We start from the raw sequence: 18,517 nt of genomic DNA on the forward strand, positions 1-18,517 counted from the left end.
CTTCATGAGAGCTAATCAGTGACTGTTAATCACACTAACAGCATATTTGCTACAACGTCGCATTAAAATATACAATCAATCCTTGTTTATTTTACTGCTGCTCTTACATAAAGAGTGGACGGGCTAGACTTTGCTGTGCGCCTCCCAATTATTTAACTTATTTTTTTCTCATCTGGCTTATCATTCCAAAAAATATATAAAAAAATATATTTTTTTATGTTACGCATGTCCTTTTGACAAAGTGGCCATAAGCCTATTAATACGTTTTATTAGTATAAGACTTACGGTAAGAGCCACGACACGGCGCTGCAGTATTACAGCTGAGGTTTTCAGATGCGGAAGTGCGTTACACACATATCGGAAGTTGTTTTTGTGACCGTCATAAGGGCAGACATTTTGGCCCGTGTAGACGACAGTATTGCAAGATTATTCGGAAAACATCGAACCTTTTAAAATTTTAAACAAATAATTTCTCTGTGTTTGTAAGCTCACATTTCACCACAAGCATGTGGTATGAGATACTGCCCGGTTTTGCTATAATGACAGTTTGTCTGATGATTCCTGGCATCGCAGGTACTCACATCCAGAAGTTAACAAACCGTAACAAGGTGAGTTGTGATGATTATGAGCAATCTTTTGTTACTCTCAGTCAGAACATGTACCTTTTTGATGAATTGCTCAATAAATATAAGTGTTTGTTCAGCTCTGATGTTTCTGTTTGCTCTCGTATAGTAAAATCTAAAGCATTTAATATAACAGTAACTACTTTCTTGCACTCAGGAAAAGAGGGTCGTACACGTTCCCTATCAGTTGTACTTAATGGAGAGAGACAAGAGAGTGTCAGGAACTGGGACACACTACCACACCAAGGTAAACACTTGTGTAAAACGTATCATTACTGACAATATGTTCACAAAAGCTGGTGCTTTAATATTCTTCTTCTCTTAATTCACAGGGACTTGAAAACATCAATTGAACAGCCACTAAGCAACAACTGAAATGTACATTTTGTCCAGTCGTCTATTAAAATGTTATAATTAAATTATGAATTTGCTGTTGTCATTTTGTGTTGCTTTTTTAGTTAATTTTTTTACAGAGCGGTTATATTGTGTATATTTATATTATTGTAATGATGAGCTGAAAGAGTGCGTGATCCAATCCCTGCAGTTTTTAGAGCAATGCATATACATTATTCATAACGCATATTACATACTACACAGTCTACAAATTTTGCAAAGTACTTCAAATAATTCTAATCAATCAGTTTAAGTGGATCTATGAAATGCTTGAAAATATAGTGAAGTACACATAATGTGCATAAACAGGGTGTAATGTGCTTATGTAACATACAGGCTCCACTGAGTCCTTTAACAGCTTCAGATGGAGTGCCAGTAGACATATGTGGTGATGCGATGCATACAATATATTGGACGAAAGTAGTAACACACTTACTGTTATTGTGTAATGATATCTTGTGCACTTCTTATATCCATTTAGACATTTAGTGAGGAAAACTGAGATGATGTTAAAGCAGCAAGCATGCAGATGTGACATACTTTTCAAACCGTAATGCTTATAGTATTCTTTGCGGCTCTTACGGTCATAGAATTCATGGGAAAAGTCATGGAAATTATATTTTACTTTGTAACTGCAATAAGATTTTATTTAGCTGTAAATGTAAAAAAATAAACGTTATTTAAAAGTTACTTTCAATGTTATATATATATAATTCTTAAGAAAACCAAATGAATATGGAAACGAAGGTTAAACGCAGAGTTATTAATAAGAGCTTATTCTCCTCTTCAATGAAAGTTCCAGCATGACTGAATCACATGACCAATTTTATTTAGATGCAATGCACATTACACGAAGGGTATTGCAGTGGTTAATGATTTGAGTTCTAATGATCACCGTTTATTTCTTGTTTGTAATAAAAGAAACATACATATCAATTCTAGTTCACAAGCCTCTCACCGTATACTGTACAGGAGGATGCCCAGGCAAACAAAAATTTATACAATCACACATTTAAGTAAAACCTGTGACTTCATCACGTTTTAAGTTGCCTTTTTCCCTTTTAAAAAAAGAAAAAAAAAATAACATTCCAACTGAAAATAAGTTTCTGCAGGATAGCCTACTTCTCGTCTTTGCCTTTAGTTTTTCTGTACACCATTTCCCTGAAGCTGGAAAGGATCTTGCTCTCCCTCTTTCTTCGTTCCTCTTGGTTAAAGGAAGCAAGCGCCCTCTTCTCATCAGCACTGTAGATCTGGTTTTCCTTTCTCAGACGCACAGCCTCCATACGCCGATGTCTGAGGGCATAAAGAACAGCATTTGTAAATGAGCATGACACACCACCCACAATTGTAGCAGTTTCACCTTTAATGCATCCTTGTTTGATAAAATATATTTCTTTCAAACCCTGGTACGCGTGTATAAATGCAGTCTTGATGTTTCGTACCTGCTTCCACTCATGACATAGCCACATTTTTCAAACTCTGCAATCTCCTCACTGGTCAAACCGATTTCACCTCTTCTTGGAATACGTTTTCCCGCTTTGACGAACTCTGCCATAGCTGCACCTTCACCTGGCAGCAAAGCGTGGCCAAAACTACGGGACGCAAGACAAGGCACAAAGCTGTAAGATTCGGTTCCAGAGACAGGATCAAAAAAGTCTTAAAAACTATGACCATTATCATAAAGCAACACTGGAGGAAGAATCATTTGCTCACTCTAAAGGTTTGTCATCTTGGGACAGGTGAGTGAGAGGAGCTTCAGGTCCAACGACATGTTCTCCAACACCTGTCTTCTCCACCCATGAGATTTCATTGGCATCCTCTTCTTCTTCCTCTGAATGTTCACTGCTAGAGCTACTGGACTCCTTGTGATTCTTCTTCGCCTTCTTCTTCTTTGACTTCTTCCTGCGAAGACAAAATAACGCCATTGCATGAAACGAACCAAACTAAACATCCTACAGATGAAAACGAGAGTCTTACTTTTTACTTTTCTTCTTTCTTTTCTTCTTTTTCATCTCTTCTGCAAAACAACCGATTTTTATTTATATAATCTTACACGTAAAAATGTATTTATGTTTCGGGAACAAAGCTAAATGCCACAACCTTCAGAATCACTTTCTGACTCGCTGTCCTCCGAGTGCTTCCTGTTCTTCCTCTTCTTTGATTTCTTCTTCTTCTTCTTTTTCTTTTTCTTCTTTTCCTCTGTAGACAAGATGGCAGACGTTTAGATGATTTATTTAACAACTTGCGTTTCATATTTGGTAATATATGTAAGTGAGATAAGGAGGTAAGGAATCATTTACCCTGTGAACTCGAATCAGAGCTGCTGTTCTTCACGTCCTCTTCTACAGGAGTGTGTTCATCCGAGCTGTTGCAAGATTTAAAATGAAAACATTTAAGCACAAAGAGCTTATGATGAATATATTACTGTACACAAACAATCTCAAGTTTCAATTTAAGCAACTGCACAAGTAAGGTTAAATTAATTAACGCTGATTTGCTGCTCAAAAACATTTAATGTCAAGCAAGGTTGTGCTATTAAATATCTTTAAAAGTATGTAACAAAAAAGAATGTTTATTTGAAATATGTTGCAACAAATATAAATGTATGTATTTTCAATCCATTTAATGCATCTCTGCTTAATAAAATTAGAACCGTCTTATACGATACCAAACAAAAATCAGTTGGTCATATTAAATATTGTATTAATAAGCACTCACTCAGGTTCTCTGACTCTTGGAGAATATCCCCAGACCTCTGGACATCCCAGTTCACCGATTCTCTCGCGTTCCTGCAGACGCCTTGACAAGGAAAAACAGAAAACAGATAGGTTTAATGATCACCTATCACACTTTTTATTCCCACCCTACTCCTACAGCTCGTGTCCTGTATGTCTGCACGTCTTCAGCGTGTCTGACCTAGCGATGAAGGCGTCTTGTCTCTGTCGCTGGGCATCGTCCCTCTTCTCGTAGTAATCGGATCTTGATCCAAAGCCGTGATCTCGGTCTCTCTGATCGGACCAGTTCGACCGATCTCTTTCCCTTGACCTGGAGCGACTGCGAGAATAGCCGACTCGAAAGCGGTTCCTGCTCCTCTCTTTGTCGTTGTATCTCGACTTGTGGTCGTCCTCGTGCTCGTGCCTGTGGGTCTTCAGCCCTCGGTCCGGTGAGCGGCTGCTGGAGCGGCTGTGGCGGCGTCTTTTCGGGCTCACGGCGCCGGAGTATTTCACGTCCAGCTCGGGCATTGCTAGAAACTCTGTTGTTGACGTTAACGTTAACCAAAACTCTTTTATTTGCTTGGGGAATAAAACAGGCTGTTCAGTTACATTTTGTCGCTCATGTCGCAGTTCACCAAGAACCAGCAAAGCAAAGTTAGCCAGATAACGATTTAACGGTTTCTTTACCTAGAGTCGAAATGTTAATTCGTATAAATCACGGTGCTGTTAAAACTCGCCACGACACCTGTAAACATCTAAAAGCGGATCAAAATGTGAACTAGCGTCGTTGAACTCCAACTTGTGTTTACGTTTCCGTTACGTTAATTCTTCTATTGTGAAAACCTGAATAGCAAGATACGCACTATCGCCCCCTGGAGACCTGGAAGGCACACATCAACCCTATTATTTTTTTTACTTCACCAAAATGGCACACATTTTGTATTTGATAGCTTTTTTAATAATGAAAATGCATACTGATTAAACAATTCACTATTGTAAGTATAAAGTCTATGACAGACTTATCCGGGTTACCTAATAAACTAAAGAAGATGACAGGATGAAAGCCTCGCCAGGTGTGATAAACGTTTTGATTTAAATAACAAAATTGCATTTATTTATTGTTTCTTTTTTTTATGCACCTGACAGCTTGTCTCATAAGGGTATGAATGTATATCTAATGTACATACGGTGCTGGGTATAACTGATTTTGTCATCTTTGTATACTTTTGTCATCAGATTAAGTAGTTTATTTAAAATTAAGTATTTGTAATTAGATTAAATATCATTTTAAAATACTATAATATACAATTACTTGTATTGATTAAATATTATGACACAATAGCAGTAAATAATTTAGAATTTATCAATTTCATGTCTATTTCAAGACTTTCATGTACTGTTTTAGTTAATTGTATGTGGTTGCAGACTATTTATTTTATCTACTTTAAAAAACAATATTTAGGTGAGTCAAGTTAGTCAACTAAATTTGTTTATTTAACTGTAGTTAAAATTATTGTAGCCACTTACCGTAAAAATATTTAGTAAGTTCAATGATTTTTTTTTTTCTCAGTGATACATTCAGGAAATATTCCAGTTTTAATTAGCCTAAAACCGAGAGACCACACAGCATCTGACCACTGGATTTGCAAAAGCCAACATTTCCACATTTCAACACATTTTTATTTGAAGTACTCTCTGAGATTTTTAAGTAAAAAGTTAATGATTAAGTAACACATTTGCATGTCCATGCTTCTATAATGTTGCTTAATGCTTGCATAGTGCAGAAAAAAAATTCAATAAATAAATATTTTTCAGTAATTGTTTTATTTTGTTTGCTGTTATTATATTTTTTTACATTTTACATTTTTATGATTAATTAGTAGCTTTTCAATTAAACCCTCTGAAGTTCCTTCACAAGCTTAAATGAAACCCTGACATAAAGTAACACTTAATAATTACATTGTTAATAAATGTAATGTATTTTTTCTATTAGTTTTTATATCAATGCGATACGCGACTATCCTATTTAAATCAATTACCTAAATTGTGTAATGTAATGGATATAATTACAAACAAATTTTTTTATCATGTAATTCGCAATCACTAACAATTTTTTTTAATTAATCTAACCAGCTCTGTGCATATTTAATGTATTGTGTTTGAATGCAAGATTCACAAAAGATGCTTAAAACTTGCACAAAACCACAGCTAGAAAGAATACACATTTTGTCATTTGGACTTGTGATGTAGATATATGAGTAATAACACTGCAATAAAACGTTTATACCGTTCACAACATGTCTACAACAAGTCTTGCGGTGCAAAAGAATCACTTTTAAATAAAAGAAAATATTCTTTAGTATTAATTTTACACCTTTCTTCTTACTATAAACCTATTTGGGTATTTAATTTGCAAAATGAGATTACAAATAAAAGGCACTTATATTATAATGATTTTAAAAAATACCTTTTGTAAAAAATAATTACATATAGACCTCCTAAAGCTTATCAAATGTCTGTAAGTTTCAATGAAAATGCCCCCTACTTAAAAATCTATATTTCGCTCTTCCTTTATTTTCCGTACGCCTATTCGTATGTGTGCAAATACAAATAAACTTTAAGAAACATTCCTCCTGTCTCATTAACATTCATCCCACGTCTGTGGAGGTAGACTGTTGTGCTCGACTCCTGTCGGCTGGTGGAGGCGCGAGCGCCAGACTCGTTCCTCTCAGACAAGGAACTCGAGCTCCGTTGTGTTGTCCACGGCAACCGACTCACGGTATCGCTGTCATTATCGTATCTCAGCAAAGGGAATCGTGGATTTCAACGGGTCGCTCTGCAGGTATAGCATTTTGGCGATTAATTTCTGGCAGTGCGGCAGATTACAACTTTAATTCATCTCCTTTAGCCACATACGCGTCGCTGTGCATCATAGAGCCCAGATAGGCCGCGCGCTGCCGCCAAACCAGGAAGGAGAGTTGAATTGAGCCATTTGTTTTTGTTTTCACGCTGACCACTGCGCGCCGGAGTCCTACCGGTTCTGAGTGCTAACATCAAACAGCTGTGGCCTCACCGAAATAGCATTTTGTTTATTCACGGCAAAATAGTCAAAGGCATTAGTTTTGTGTCACTTTTCAACACGCATATGTCTTTATGCTTGGCTTTTGTTGCTGTACAATTAGCCAGCTAGCGTTCCTGCGGGTTTCTTTGCATGTCCTCCTTCTGCTGCTTTCAGTTTGAACAAAATTAAGTTGCGTTTAACGTTTAAGTAACGTTTAGCTCGACGTAGGGACTTGATTGAAAAATATGACATTAAAACTTGGTTTGCCATTGACAGAAAGCTAAAAAGTGTCTCTGAGGGTACATCTCTTACAAAACTGAAAGTGCTTCTATAGAATTGTTTTTTTAAAATAACATTTTAACACGTTTTCTAATAGATGTGTTCTTAATACTAATATGTTCAAACTGTTATAGTACATTAAACCATATTTTACCCTTTCGTCCACAGGCATGTCGAAACTAAAGCTAATATCTGCAGCAGACACTCAGTACTCAGCATCACTGTTGAAGTCCATCAATGATGAGCGGCACAGCGGTTTATTCTGTGATGTAACCGTAATCGTGCAAGACCGCAAGTTCAAGGCGCACAAATGCGTGCTGTCCGCCTCGAGTACCTACTTTCGCCAACTTTTTTCAGTTGCTGGACAAGTTATAGAGCTGAACTTCGTCAAAGCAGACATATTCGATGTGATCTTGAATTACATATACACATCTAAAATCTACAGAGTTCGCTCAGACAGACTCGAGGATCTCATCAGCGCCGGTCAGGCTTTGGGCGTGACGTTCATAGCCAATTTAGGAACGCCTCTCGCCCAAGTCAAAGGATTACCGGGCCTGTCCAAAGAAAGCGAGAACAGCGTCAATTCCTCCGACAAGAATGACACCGGAGGTCAGAGTATGCCAATCATTACTGAGACGTTCTCTCTATCCGCTGAAGAGTTCAATATGGCGTGCGGTAATACAGAAAAGGAAGGGGATTCGGACAACGATGATGTCCTCTTCGTCTCAAAAACTGAGGCCAAGATAGCAAACGTTAATGACACAGAAGAAGGGCCAGAAGCTAAAAAACAAAAAATGACAAACGAGGAGGAAATTGCCTCTAAAGATTCAACAGCCCAAGAGAAAAACGACAAGCTTCCCTCTGAAACAAATACATCACTTCAAAATAACTCGGAGCCCCAGCCGGAAGTTGAGACGCTCTCAAATCCAGAATCCAGTAGCAGTGTTCTCACTTCGCCAGTAAGAACCAGCTTAAACAGCGAACCCACCACCCCAGCTGCTGTGAACAGCCTTCCTCCAGATCTTCACAGCCCCTCGCTGCCTCTGGACAACAACGAAGTGCTCGGAGTCCAAAAGAAAAAGGTCCTTCTAGAGAACTCGCCCGATCATCCCGGAAAAATCAGACTTTCGGATGTAAGGCCGATGTACAGCACCAATAACGGACGAGTACCAGCGATGAACGTAGTCCCGGCGGTGCTGGAGAAAAAAACCATAACATTAGACAAAGCCTCGGAAATCGACTCGCTATCGCCAGGTTGTAAAGTGTACGCCAACATCGGCGAAAACACCTACGACATCGTTCCAGTGAAAGAGGATCCCGTGGAGGGATCGACTCCTGGTAAGAAATCGCAAACCCCACACAGTGTTCCCAGCGGGAGCAATCTCTCGCCGCGAGGAAAGAAGAAATCGAAGCTAGATCAGGAGGATCACTATGAACTCATCATGGATGGGAAGACCTTTTACGTGTGCATCGTGTGCAAGCGTCCCTACGTGTGCCTGACGAGCCTCAGGCGGCACTTTAACACTCACTCGTGGGAACGGAAGTACCCGTGCCATTACTGCAGCAAGGTTTTCGCCCTGGCCGAGTACAGAACCAAACATGAAATCACTCACACGGGCGAGAGACGGTACCAGTGCTTGCTGTGCAGCGAAACCTTTCTCAATTATCAGATTTTGTCCACCCACTGCAAACAAACGCACAACCAAGACCCGTCGGGAGAAAGAGAAAGACGACTCGTGCAACAACTTGTATCGGCTGCTGCCGTGCAAAACGTTGCAGTTCAAACCGTATTCCTTCGTGTCGGAAGAGCCGGGAGGGATTCCTGTGATCGGCGAAGATGGGACTGTCCAACATGTAAACCCAGACAAAGAGCACTTTACCAACCAGCCACTTCCAGCTAGCCAAAGCAAAGCACTGACCTGGGACGACATCTTTGTAGAACCCCAAGCACAAAACAGGCCTGCGGAGCCACCTCCGCGGCCTAGCGACCAAATAAATTCAGAAACCAGGAATGAATTTGAGTTTGTTATACCAGAGACGTACTGAGCGTGCTTGTGCGCTGCTCTGGCTCAGGTGCCTTGTTCCTTTGTATGTGTTTTAGTTTGAGAGGCCAGCGGTCGTGGTTCCTTGGACCATTTGATTGAAAACTCAACTTCAGTATCCATCAGCTCATGAAAGTTGCTTCAAGGTGCTTCAATGTATATTTAGACAACGTGTTACTTAGTGTTGGTTTACAGTTCAGTTTCACAGTGCATTATTGAATCGTAATAATGCTTCGTCAGATAATATGACTAAGTAGACAATACATATTTTATGTACAGCTACATTAGATCTGTGTAGAGCTGACCTTTAATATTTTCTATTCCCATTTTTGTGTTCCGGATATTTACAACCACGTCGGGTGTAATTAGTAGGGATCAAGTTCAGGCTGTTGAAGTTCGTTACGGTTATTTTTTACAACAGTGTAATTATGATGTGTAAATGCTTTTTGGGAGAGCATTGCATAAATCCCCATGTCCAAAATCAAGTGTGATGTAACTTCAGAGTTTAAATTATGCCTTTAATTTTCAAAGTTTCATTTGAAAGAGACGCTAACATTTTCATTTTCCTGTCAGCTTTTTATGGTAGTTATTAACGATTGTTTGGCACTAGATAGTACAGTGTTAATGGCAGGTTTCGGTTCTGCGGTAAGAAACATTTGAATGTTTGTATTTATAGTTTTTGATTGTCAGCTGGTTTTAAGAAGGATGGAGTAAATATGTGAAATGTCATCTGTCCAGTAATTATGTTTTGAGGTTGTTTATTTATATGCTGGCCATATATCCTGATATATTTTCCCCAGACGGTAATCAATACCTAAAGAGAAATATCCCTCCCACCCCTCCTCCGGTCATGTCCAGAGAAACCAGATACTGAATTTTTCAGGTTAATCAAAGGGTCATGTTGGTAACACAGAGGACCTCTCCTTTACAGTTGAATATTTTGTACATATGTCATTTTTTAAAATTATTTTTTCAGCATAGTTTTATCAATTATTTTAGCTTCGAGGGCTGTGAGAAGAATCTGTGAATACAATGAGATTCCTTCAGTCAGAACTAGTGCTTTAACACCATAACCATGTACACGATAGTGCTGAAGACCCTTCATTTTAACACTTTCTTCCCTTTTGGAACCTATTTATTACTAGGTCTTAGTGTGATATAGAATGAAATAAAACACTGAAGAAAGTGCACATGTATTTCTTTTATTTCCAAGAGCAACGTGAAAGTGATTAGTAATTTTCAGGATAACCACCAGTCAATATGAACATTCCTGGCTCTGTATCAGAGTGGATCTTGTTGATGAACGCGTGACCCCCGGATCACGAAACCAGTCATAAGTAGCAGAATTATATTTGTAGCAATAGCCAAAAATACATTGCATGGCTCAAAGTAATCGATTTTTATATGTAAAAATCAATAGAATATTAAGTAAAGATCATGTTCCATGAAGATAATTTGTAAATTTGCTGCCGTAAATATAGCAGAACTTAATTTTGATTAGTAATATGCATTGCTAAGGATTTCATTTGTACAATAAAGACAATATTACTGATACTCTTGGTTTTTTTTTGCTTTTTGCACCTTCAGATTTTAAAATAGTTGTATCTAGAGACAAATATTGTCCTGTATAACTCTTAAACATTGACCCTTATGACTGGTTTTGTGGTCCTGGTCAAATATGATAATGCACCAATTCATGGATATAATCTGAGGAGTGATAAAATGGATTTAGTGGTCAAGTGCCAGTGGACATATTTGAAAATGTAGTGTGATAAGCAAAAAGTCTATTCCAGCTATACAGTTTATATTGAATACTGAGCTGAACTACCAGTCTTTCATTTTAAGATTTTAACACCAAATGTAAACAATGCTTTCATGTGACATGAATGTGGTCAAAAATGAACAAATCAGGCAAAGATCCACTTTACGAGTTTTCTTTATAGCATGTGACTGCACTACAACCACCAGTTGCATCCAAACGTCAAATAGGAAGTAATAAAATCATTGAATTTGAAGCAATATCTCTACCCACATCAGTAAAGGACACTGTTCTTGATATAAATCAAGCACATGAAGTACAGTGTATAGACATGACATTCACAGTGAACACTCAAAACGGACAAAAAGGAGAACACTATAAGTCTTAAGACTCGATTCTGTTGTGTCACGAGAAGGCAGTATGATCGTTCGGTATATGTACAACATATACAGCATTGCACACACACTGATATCATATTTGCATTGTGAAGGGACTTTCAGTTATTATGTAGTGAACAATGTAGGTTTATATAATGGTTACTTATAAAGCTAAGCCGCCTCTTTTTTACATTCGGTGAGTCCTGTCGGCAACGCAGAACAGCGGACGAATGTGAAGTTTTGAAAGCCCTCTCATTCCTCGTACCACTATGTAAGAGCTTATTACTTTGCATAAATCAAGCATAAAGGATATTTTTGTCACAGAAGATTATTCGAATTTGTGACGCGATTGTGTGCTTGACGGAACGAAGAGGAAACACCACATATTACAGGTTAGATCTTAGATCCTAATGAAGCGCTCAGGACAAAAAGTAAGATTCAGCCTAAATATATGTACAGTTCTTTGCAATCTAGCTGCCCGAAACAGTTAAAAATAACTCAAGTAATTATCTAGAACTGTGAATACAGTAAATTCTGAAGACAATAAAGTGCAAATCAATTGCTAGATAAGATAAAGAGACTCATCCTCGTGCTGAGAGAGCAGAGGCGATGCGCAACACTTTGTGCCACTTTGGAAGGGAGAAGTTCACATTATGGAGATAAGCAGAGGAAACACAAATAGATGTTACCTATAACTGGAGGAGGAGGCGAGCCAGGTGGAGCCTTACTGGAAGCGGACACACATTTTAAGGCTTATCTGTGAACAGTCTTGATCTCATAGTCAGGCTAGTTGTTATTAGGTATAGTCCTCTCGGATTGAGGCTACGTAATGTGAATATTTTACACATCGGGATTGACTTGAGAGAATCCTGTTAAGGGTTAATGTTGCATATTACACCTGCTGAATGGGGATGAATGTCTGTGGTTAATGCGGTAGTCTCTCTGTACCCGACGCACGGGTGAACCTCCTCCGCAAAGGTCGTTCGCTCAGAACAATGACTGTTCAATGATGGGGTACTCTAATATCCAAAAATGCCCAATGCCAGTTCTCTCTTGGCAGGAAAATGTCTTCCTTATACTGGTCCCTTAGGGGCTGTATGGCGGGGGCTTCTCATCAGGAGGGTAATAAGGAGGAGAATAACGAGGCGGGATCATATTTGGCCACATGTGACTGGCTCCAGACTGGGAGTCATCAGACAGGCCCGAAGAGTCAGGAAACATGCTGGCACCCTGTAAAATTACATAGGCACACATATCATACGCTATCAAATCATATAAAGTATAACATCCAAAGCTCTAAAACGAAAACCTTTAGTTTAAAATAACACAAATATTAATTAAATATATATGTAAAAAATCTTACTAAACTTGCAAGGCACTATTTAGTCTATTACTAAAGCATCCAAAGAAAAATAAACTGAAACGGAAAAGGAATATTGTATTTTTTTAAACAAACAAATATAAAAGTGCAAAAAACACACAAAAAATTATGCTTTCAAATTATAGTGAAATATAGTGAAAACATTTTAAAGAAAATAAAATGTAAAATATTAACAAACATTCAATGATAGTGAAGTAACACTGCTTTATGCTTATTGTTTGAATACATTTTTGGTTGAGACATAATAATATTTTTGTGCTTATTATTCATTACATTAGGTTTTCATTATAAATAAGAAATATAAATATATTTAATTCTGTATAAATATTACAAATATTTGCAAAAAACTATGAACGCATATTAATGATATTCAAATAACACTGCTTTTTAAATTATACAAACATTTTTTTAACCAGGAGATTACCTTTGCATATTGTATAATTAAATGCATTTTTAAAACAGTTGATTGCATTAGGTTCATGTCAACTGAAAGGGGTAACCAACAAATAAACAGAAATATACAATAATGTTTATATTGTATGGTTCTATTTATTTGTTAATTACTATATTATAGTATAGTAATAATAATAATAATAATTCCATGTGTGCATTTCATATATTATTAAATACATATAAGACAATATAAACAAGTGTATGTACTATATTCAATTATATGATATTTTTATCATTTTATATTATATTACACAATTAACATTTTCATCTCATCGAACAAGCCTTGTAAAAAAAAATCTATACGACTCACAAATGCCCCCTGAAGCACGCAACACAAAGTAAATGGATTACCTGAAGGTCGTAGGCAGTGTATGGAGGTAAGCAGGGGGCAGTGTTGTAAAAAGAGTTGTTGGATGTTGTGGGTCCAGGAGTCTCTGGGGGCGGAGGAATAGGGAGAGGTTCTGGCTCACAGGAATCCGGTGCTGCTGTAGGCATCTTAAGAAATAGACCCAATAGATGTCACAGGATCTCAGTAATCACGCCAAATGCATCCAAGTTGCACAGCATTTCAGTCTCACCATGTCTTTGAAGCCCCCCAGCACGGCCGCGGTGATGATGCCCAGAAACAGAGCAACAATGTTGAGGATAGTAGCAGACCACAGCAGGTGGTAAAGATGCACGACGTCCTGGCAGCTCCGCACCTCTGTGTACTCGTGGTAGCCTCCTCGCAGCTCCACTCGGCTGAGATGGCCAGGACAGAAATGCATTATCGCGAGGCGCTCATAAAAAGAAATACGACACATACAGGTGACAGGCTGAGCAACAAAAGAGGTGAAGCATGACAGAACAGCGATTCATGCAAAAGAAAAGAACAAAACCATCTGCATACCAGTGCACATCACTCTTAAGAAGAGCATGAAATGGATAAATATATCCAGTCTCCTTATTTAAGCTCACTGTCATCAAAGACACTTTACTTATAACCTAAATTATTGCTGCCTCTCCTCACCTGTGAAACAGGAACCAGAGAACACTAAATCTTAGTTCCTTTCACTTCACGAGTAAAGTAACTGTACGCAAAGTACAGCAACTGTATGTAGCCACGACAACAAAGAATGGGCTGTCAATGTCATTGAGGGGCTAAAAGTGGAAAGACCTACTTCCAAATCATGGAGGATTTCCTAAATTTTTTCAAAACATCTTTATTCTGAAGTCCCATAAGAGGATGCTCTCTGAAACATAAATAAACACAAACGTTCTTTCGAACAGAGCTGAATTTCAGGGATAGAAGCACACACCATACAAGCAAATATAAACCAGAACCAAGGTAAAACAAAGATAGCATAGTTGTTGTTGGGTGTTGTATTTTCTTTTTTTTTTGTTTGTTTGGTTTTTTTTTTTTCTCAGATTGCCTGTTTGCAGAAGGTATCCTAGGAGGGATGTATCCAAATGGGACTCGCTCACACACACATACTTGCCACAGTTGTAAAGGTCACAGCAGTAGCAGGTGTTGCTCTTCACGCGCAGGTTACAGGAGACCCGAGATGCGGTTTGACAGTGGACCTGAAAGACGGATGTGCTTTCTAAATGGGATTTTAATATACTAATAACAAAAGGCTTGTAAATTTGTAAACTTGTAAAGTTCTCTTTCTCAGGCTGGCGACTCACATCTAAATCGAACGCGGTCCCGCTGGAGTAATATTCACATCGGCCAGCGTATAGAGGTCTGAGGTCCTTTGAGACAACGAGAGCAGAGAGTTAACTGTGATGCTTTTCTGAAGAGAGGCATTTTGCAATAACATGGTGTGAAAGCACTTACTATATGCCTCGCAGCGAAAACGCCATCCACTATAGCACAACAGAAGGCCGCCACCACACCGAAGCTGATGAAGACAATGGAGGCCACCAGCTGTAAGCAGAAGAGCAGAGTCAGAACATTCATCTGCGGTAGTAGCTCAATGCACGTGCATTCACACCTGGGCAATACTACTATGCATGAGTCCTCACAGAAGTGGTTTGTGTAAGATCTTAAAGATGTGTCTATTATGGGATATGGAGATAATCTGAACCCGAATAGATGTCTTTATTGCCACTTAACTTCGCTCATTTCCCTGCCATTTCCCTGCCATTTTGATACCAGTCAATCTATTTTGTTAGCAATCAAAGGCACTTTGCAGAGGCGTGTCTCGTGGCATTGTAAAATCAAGAAAACAGAGAAAACTCAACTGCCCAAATCTGATTAATAAATAATATCATTTTGTGTTCTTTTTTATTTGCTTCATCTAATCTAAAAAAAAAAAACAAAAAAAACTTAAAACAGTTCATTATTTGAGATCAATGAAAAAAAAGCTTCTTTTTTGTATTTTTTGTTTTGTATTATTACCTAAAATGTAATACTTTAGAACACTTGTTAACTATTAACTACGATATTAACTCAATAAATTCTTAATTGGCTGCTTATGAATAATTAGTAAGGTACAAACTTTTAAATAGTGGCGCATATAATGTAATATTTAGATACTGTAATATATTATGTATATTTTTTATATATTAAAATGAAAAAAATATTCCAAATTATTCTTAATATTATATATAATAGTTTTTTTTATCTATACATCTTATATTTGTCAGTGTAAATGAGTAATAAGGATTTTACAAATGATAAAAAAATGATATATTTCAGAATGCCCTAATATTTGTTTTGCTTTAACGACAGCAGTGCTGAAGCTGCACGACCCGAGTGAAACCCGATGATCATGTCCTCCAGCATAATTTGAGAATTATCCAAAAGAGCTTGTGCCTCATGGAAACAAGAACATCTGACCATCTGTACAAAAGGATTTGACATGCTCAATTCCACAAATCTGCTTATTTGATTAAGGACCCAAAAATAGTGCAAAAGCATCATAACACTTCATACCTTGCTTTACATTGTTTGAAAACTAAAAATTGCTTATTACCAGGATATCGCTTTTTTTTTTTTTTTCTGATTTGTAAAATCTCGGACTTCCAGACACCAATCCGCATGCTCTAACCACTTCAACTCCAAGGGAGGAGTGTGTATCCTGCGCTCCCCCAGCAGTAAGAGTCCCCGTGCGTCTATGATCCGGCCAGCCGTGCCGTCCTCATGCATTCTTTATTTGGATTGTGGCACCTCCTATTCCCTCTGCACTGCGATGGCTTCTGAACATTCCTGCCTGGACATCCATCCCGCTCCCCTTACACCAAGCTATTTCTGGGTGCATCTCACCACAGGGCCCGCAGCATGCCCTGCTATTCGAGCTCAAACCTGTGAGCCATTTCTGCCGTTATGACACGACTAAAAACAAGCAGCTGAATCTAAAAAAATGCTTTGTTTGTGCGATTATTTGGTTGGAAATGTCAATTGGATGCTGGAATGCGCGAGCACAGAATTCAATATGAGCAGTGTAATGAAAGACTCCTTACCATCTGCCTCTTATTCTCTATCAAATGGGAGCCAATGATTCCCAGAAAGGACCCGAAGCCGAGCTGAAAATATCACAGGGTGAAACTCTGTCATGAGAGCTGCAACTCTATATAAAATATCAAGCTAGTTTTAAAAGTAGACAGCCTCACTTCATTAAGATCCCACATGCAATCTCTTATTCCCTCAAAGCCCTTTGTCTTTCTCCAAGCAGTATACTTTATTTTATTGTGTGGTCAACATCCGAGTTAAGAGCTATATGTGAAACTGGCCGTGTCCCCCCCCCATATAGTATTTCAAAACAGTCAGTCCCTACAGAATACAAGGAAAACACCTGTTACTTGTACAAAACATTCTAGGCTTAAGCTTGTATATTTTCTCCTAGAGTGTTGAACAAAATTATACTTGCTGTTGAATAATAAATGGATGAGTTCACTCAGTTCAACCTTACAGTAATGAGGTAATGGCCACCGGTCACCATAATGGCGGGCCAAGCGGAAAATAATTAAACATGAGGCCTTTCCTTCCCCGCAGTACTTTACATCGCAAACCCATTTATAGACTGAGAGGATAGTTTGCAGACTGTTCTACGCACTACTATGAGCATTTAGCAGCAAACTTACAATGACTCCTGGATAGTAGCCACCGACAGTGATGTTTTGAGTCCTGGTAGTAGCGGCCAGACCAAAGACCAGGATGAGTATGGAGACAATAAGGAGCATCACTGTTACTATGATGGACTTTCTTTTCCTCCTCTTAAATGATCCTGGAAAAGACAATGGAGTAGGAAGAAGGCACGGCACAACACGCCCTTCCCTTGGGCAGCATTCGGTTACTCCTTCTTACATTTTAGGCACGTTCATTTTGGGTTGAAGCAAAGCAAAGCAAAGCAAAACCACCAGTCTGTTTGACCCCTTGTATGTCTATAGTATCTACAACTGCAAAGGCACTGCCACAACCCAGAAACCCAGAAAAACGTAGGTGATGCAATATGGTGGGTTTCTATCATCAAAACAAATCATATTTGCATTATTTTAACCGCACGCAAGCAAAATTTCGCTTACGGTTGTGTGTTTTTATTAACATCATCAAACAGGGCTTGATCGACATTCACTGGGGACATCCGAGACATGCAGGAATGTAGGTTACGGGACGCTTATTTCTCTCTCGCGCTGATATATTCTAACAATCACGACAAATATATACGTGTCTAATCGCATTTAAGTGTAAATACAAGCGTTAATTGTCCTCCGTTTGACCGTAATGGTCTGCAGGCGCAGTGAATGCCATTGACCTTGTACTTACCCATCGCATCTGAGATAGGTATACCGCTGCCTTGCGCATTCAGCCCCGCTGGCATTGTAACGTCAGGATATGCAGCATTAGCTGCAGTTATGACTTCAAGTCAAAAACAAAGAACCTAGTCAATGAGACAAAGATGCCTTTCCTCAGAGCCAGTGTATGGAAACTCTTTTCCTGCCGTGGCATTCTCTGACACCATGCGTCCCAAGTGTAGCCGCGCTTCTCTCATCAGCATCTGGGTCTGTTGTTCGTGAATCCGCTGCCCTCATCCCTTCAGCAGAACGCCGCACGGAGCACAGCACTGCGCATGCGCGAGGCAGAACCGCTCGCTGTTTGAGTGGGGCAGGATCGGAAGAGTGAGTCATTGCGACTCGGCTCTTTCGAGCAGGACAAACCCGATCAAAAATAGATTCAGAAGGTGTCCCCGAATGCATGTAACGCGCTTTGGACGTTCAAGTGAAGTCATGTGTTGGCGCAAATGGCCGTTTATTACTTAAGGGTGTTTGAAATTTCATGCCTCTTTCCAAGCTGCCTGCAGTGATTCAGTTTATGAAAACTAAAGTAATTTAGAACTTTAATAGAATTTCAAAGAACGACTAAAACCATACAGGTTCGTGTATGTAGCTGCTGGACTGCATAGCAAATTTCTAAACAATTCTACGTATATTCACGACGTTTTATTAAGAAA

At 38.7% G+C, this 18,517-nt stretch overlaps 4 protein-coding genes across 7 annotated transcripts; 2 read left to right on the forward strand and 2 right to left on the reverse strand.

Annotated features, from left to right (window-relative positions):
• Window positions 1–363: 363 nt before the first annotated feature.
• On the forward strand, window positions 364–1,045 carry ndufa1 (NADH:ubiquinone oxidoreductase subunit A1). Its single transcript, XM_043257246.1, has 3 exons — window positions 364–608; window positions 781–870; window positions 956–1,045. Exons 1-3 carry the CDS (start codon window positions 507–509, stop codon window positions 974–976), a joined length of 213 nt encoding a protein of 70 aa, XP_043113181.1. The 5' UTR covers window positions 364–506; the 3' UTR covers window positions 977–1,045.
• Window positions 1,046–1,824: 779 nt separating this feature from the next.
• Window positions 1,825–4,573, reverse strand: LOC122357716 (NFKB activating protein). 2 transcript variants are annotated; one of them, XM_043257242.1, is made up of 8 exons: window positions 3,933–4,573; window positions 3,735–3,815; window positions 3,317–3,381; window positions 3,117–3,215; window positions 2,994–3,030; window positions 2,730–2,918; window positions 2,459–2,608; window positions 1,825–2,309 (listed from the first exon to the last, which is right to left on the reverse strand). In XM_043257242.1, exons 1-8 carry the CDS (start codon window positions 4,256–4,258, stop codon window positions 2,135–2,137), a joined length of 1,122 nt encoding a protein of 373 aa, XP_043113177.1. In that variant the 5' UTR covers window positions 4,259–4,573; the 3' UTR covers window positions 1,825–2,134. The 2 variants fall into 2 exon arrangements, with proteins under 2 accessions (XP_043113177.1, XP_043113176.1); XM_043257241.1 differs by having other exon boundaries at window positions 2,994–3,033.
• A 1,850-nt stretch (window positions 4,574–6,423) lies between these two features.
• zbtb33 (zinc finger and BTB domain containing 33) lies at window positions 6,424–10,087 on the forward strand. Its single transcript, XM_043257284.1, is given in 3 exon segments — window positions 6,424–6,572; window positions 7,239–8,787; window positions 8,789–10,087. Coding segments are annotated over 2 exon segments (1,875 nt in total). The 5' UTR covers window positions 6,424–6,572; window positions 7,239–7,240; the 3' UTR covers window positions 9,117–10,087.
• Window positions 10,088–10,294: 207 nt separating this feature from the next.
• tmem255a (transmembrane protein 255A) lies at window positions 10,295–18,128 on the reverse strand. 3 transcript variants are annotated; one of them, XM_043257285.1, is made up of 10 exons: window positions 17,833–18,128; window positions 17,151–17,293; window positions 16,530–16,592; window positions 14,902–14,991; window positions 14,751–14,816; window positions 14,557–14,645; window positions 14,243–14,314; window positions 13,661–13,823; window positions 13,434–13,577; window positions 10,295–12,478 (listed from the first exon to the last, which is right to left on the reverse strand). In XM_043257285.1, the coding sequence occupies exons 1-10, from the start codon at window positions 17,885–17,887 to the stop codon at window positions 12,335–12,337; spliced, it is 1,029 nt and encodes a 342-aa protein (XP_043113220.1). In that variant the 5' UTR covers window positions 17,888–18,128; the 3' UTR covers window positions 10,295–12,334. The 3 variants fall into 3 exon arrangements, with proteins under 3 accessions (XP_043113220.1, XP_043113221.1, XP_043113222.1); XM_043257286.1 differs by lacking the exon at window positions 16,530–16,592; XM_043257287.1 differs by lacking the exon at window positions 14,243–14,314 and having other exon boundaries at window positions 17,833–18,127.
• Window positions 18,129–18,517: the final 389 nt, after the last annotated feature.

This window comes from Puntigrus tetrazona, chromosome 14, assembly GCF_018831695.1.
Source record: "Puntigrus tetrazona isolate hp1 chromosome 14, ASM1883169v1, whole genome shotgun sequence".
Classification (NCBI taxonomy): Eukaryota; Metazoa; Chordata; class Actinopteri; order Cypriniformes; family Cyprinidae; genus Puntigrus; species Puntigrus tetrazona.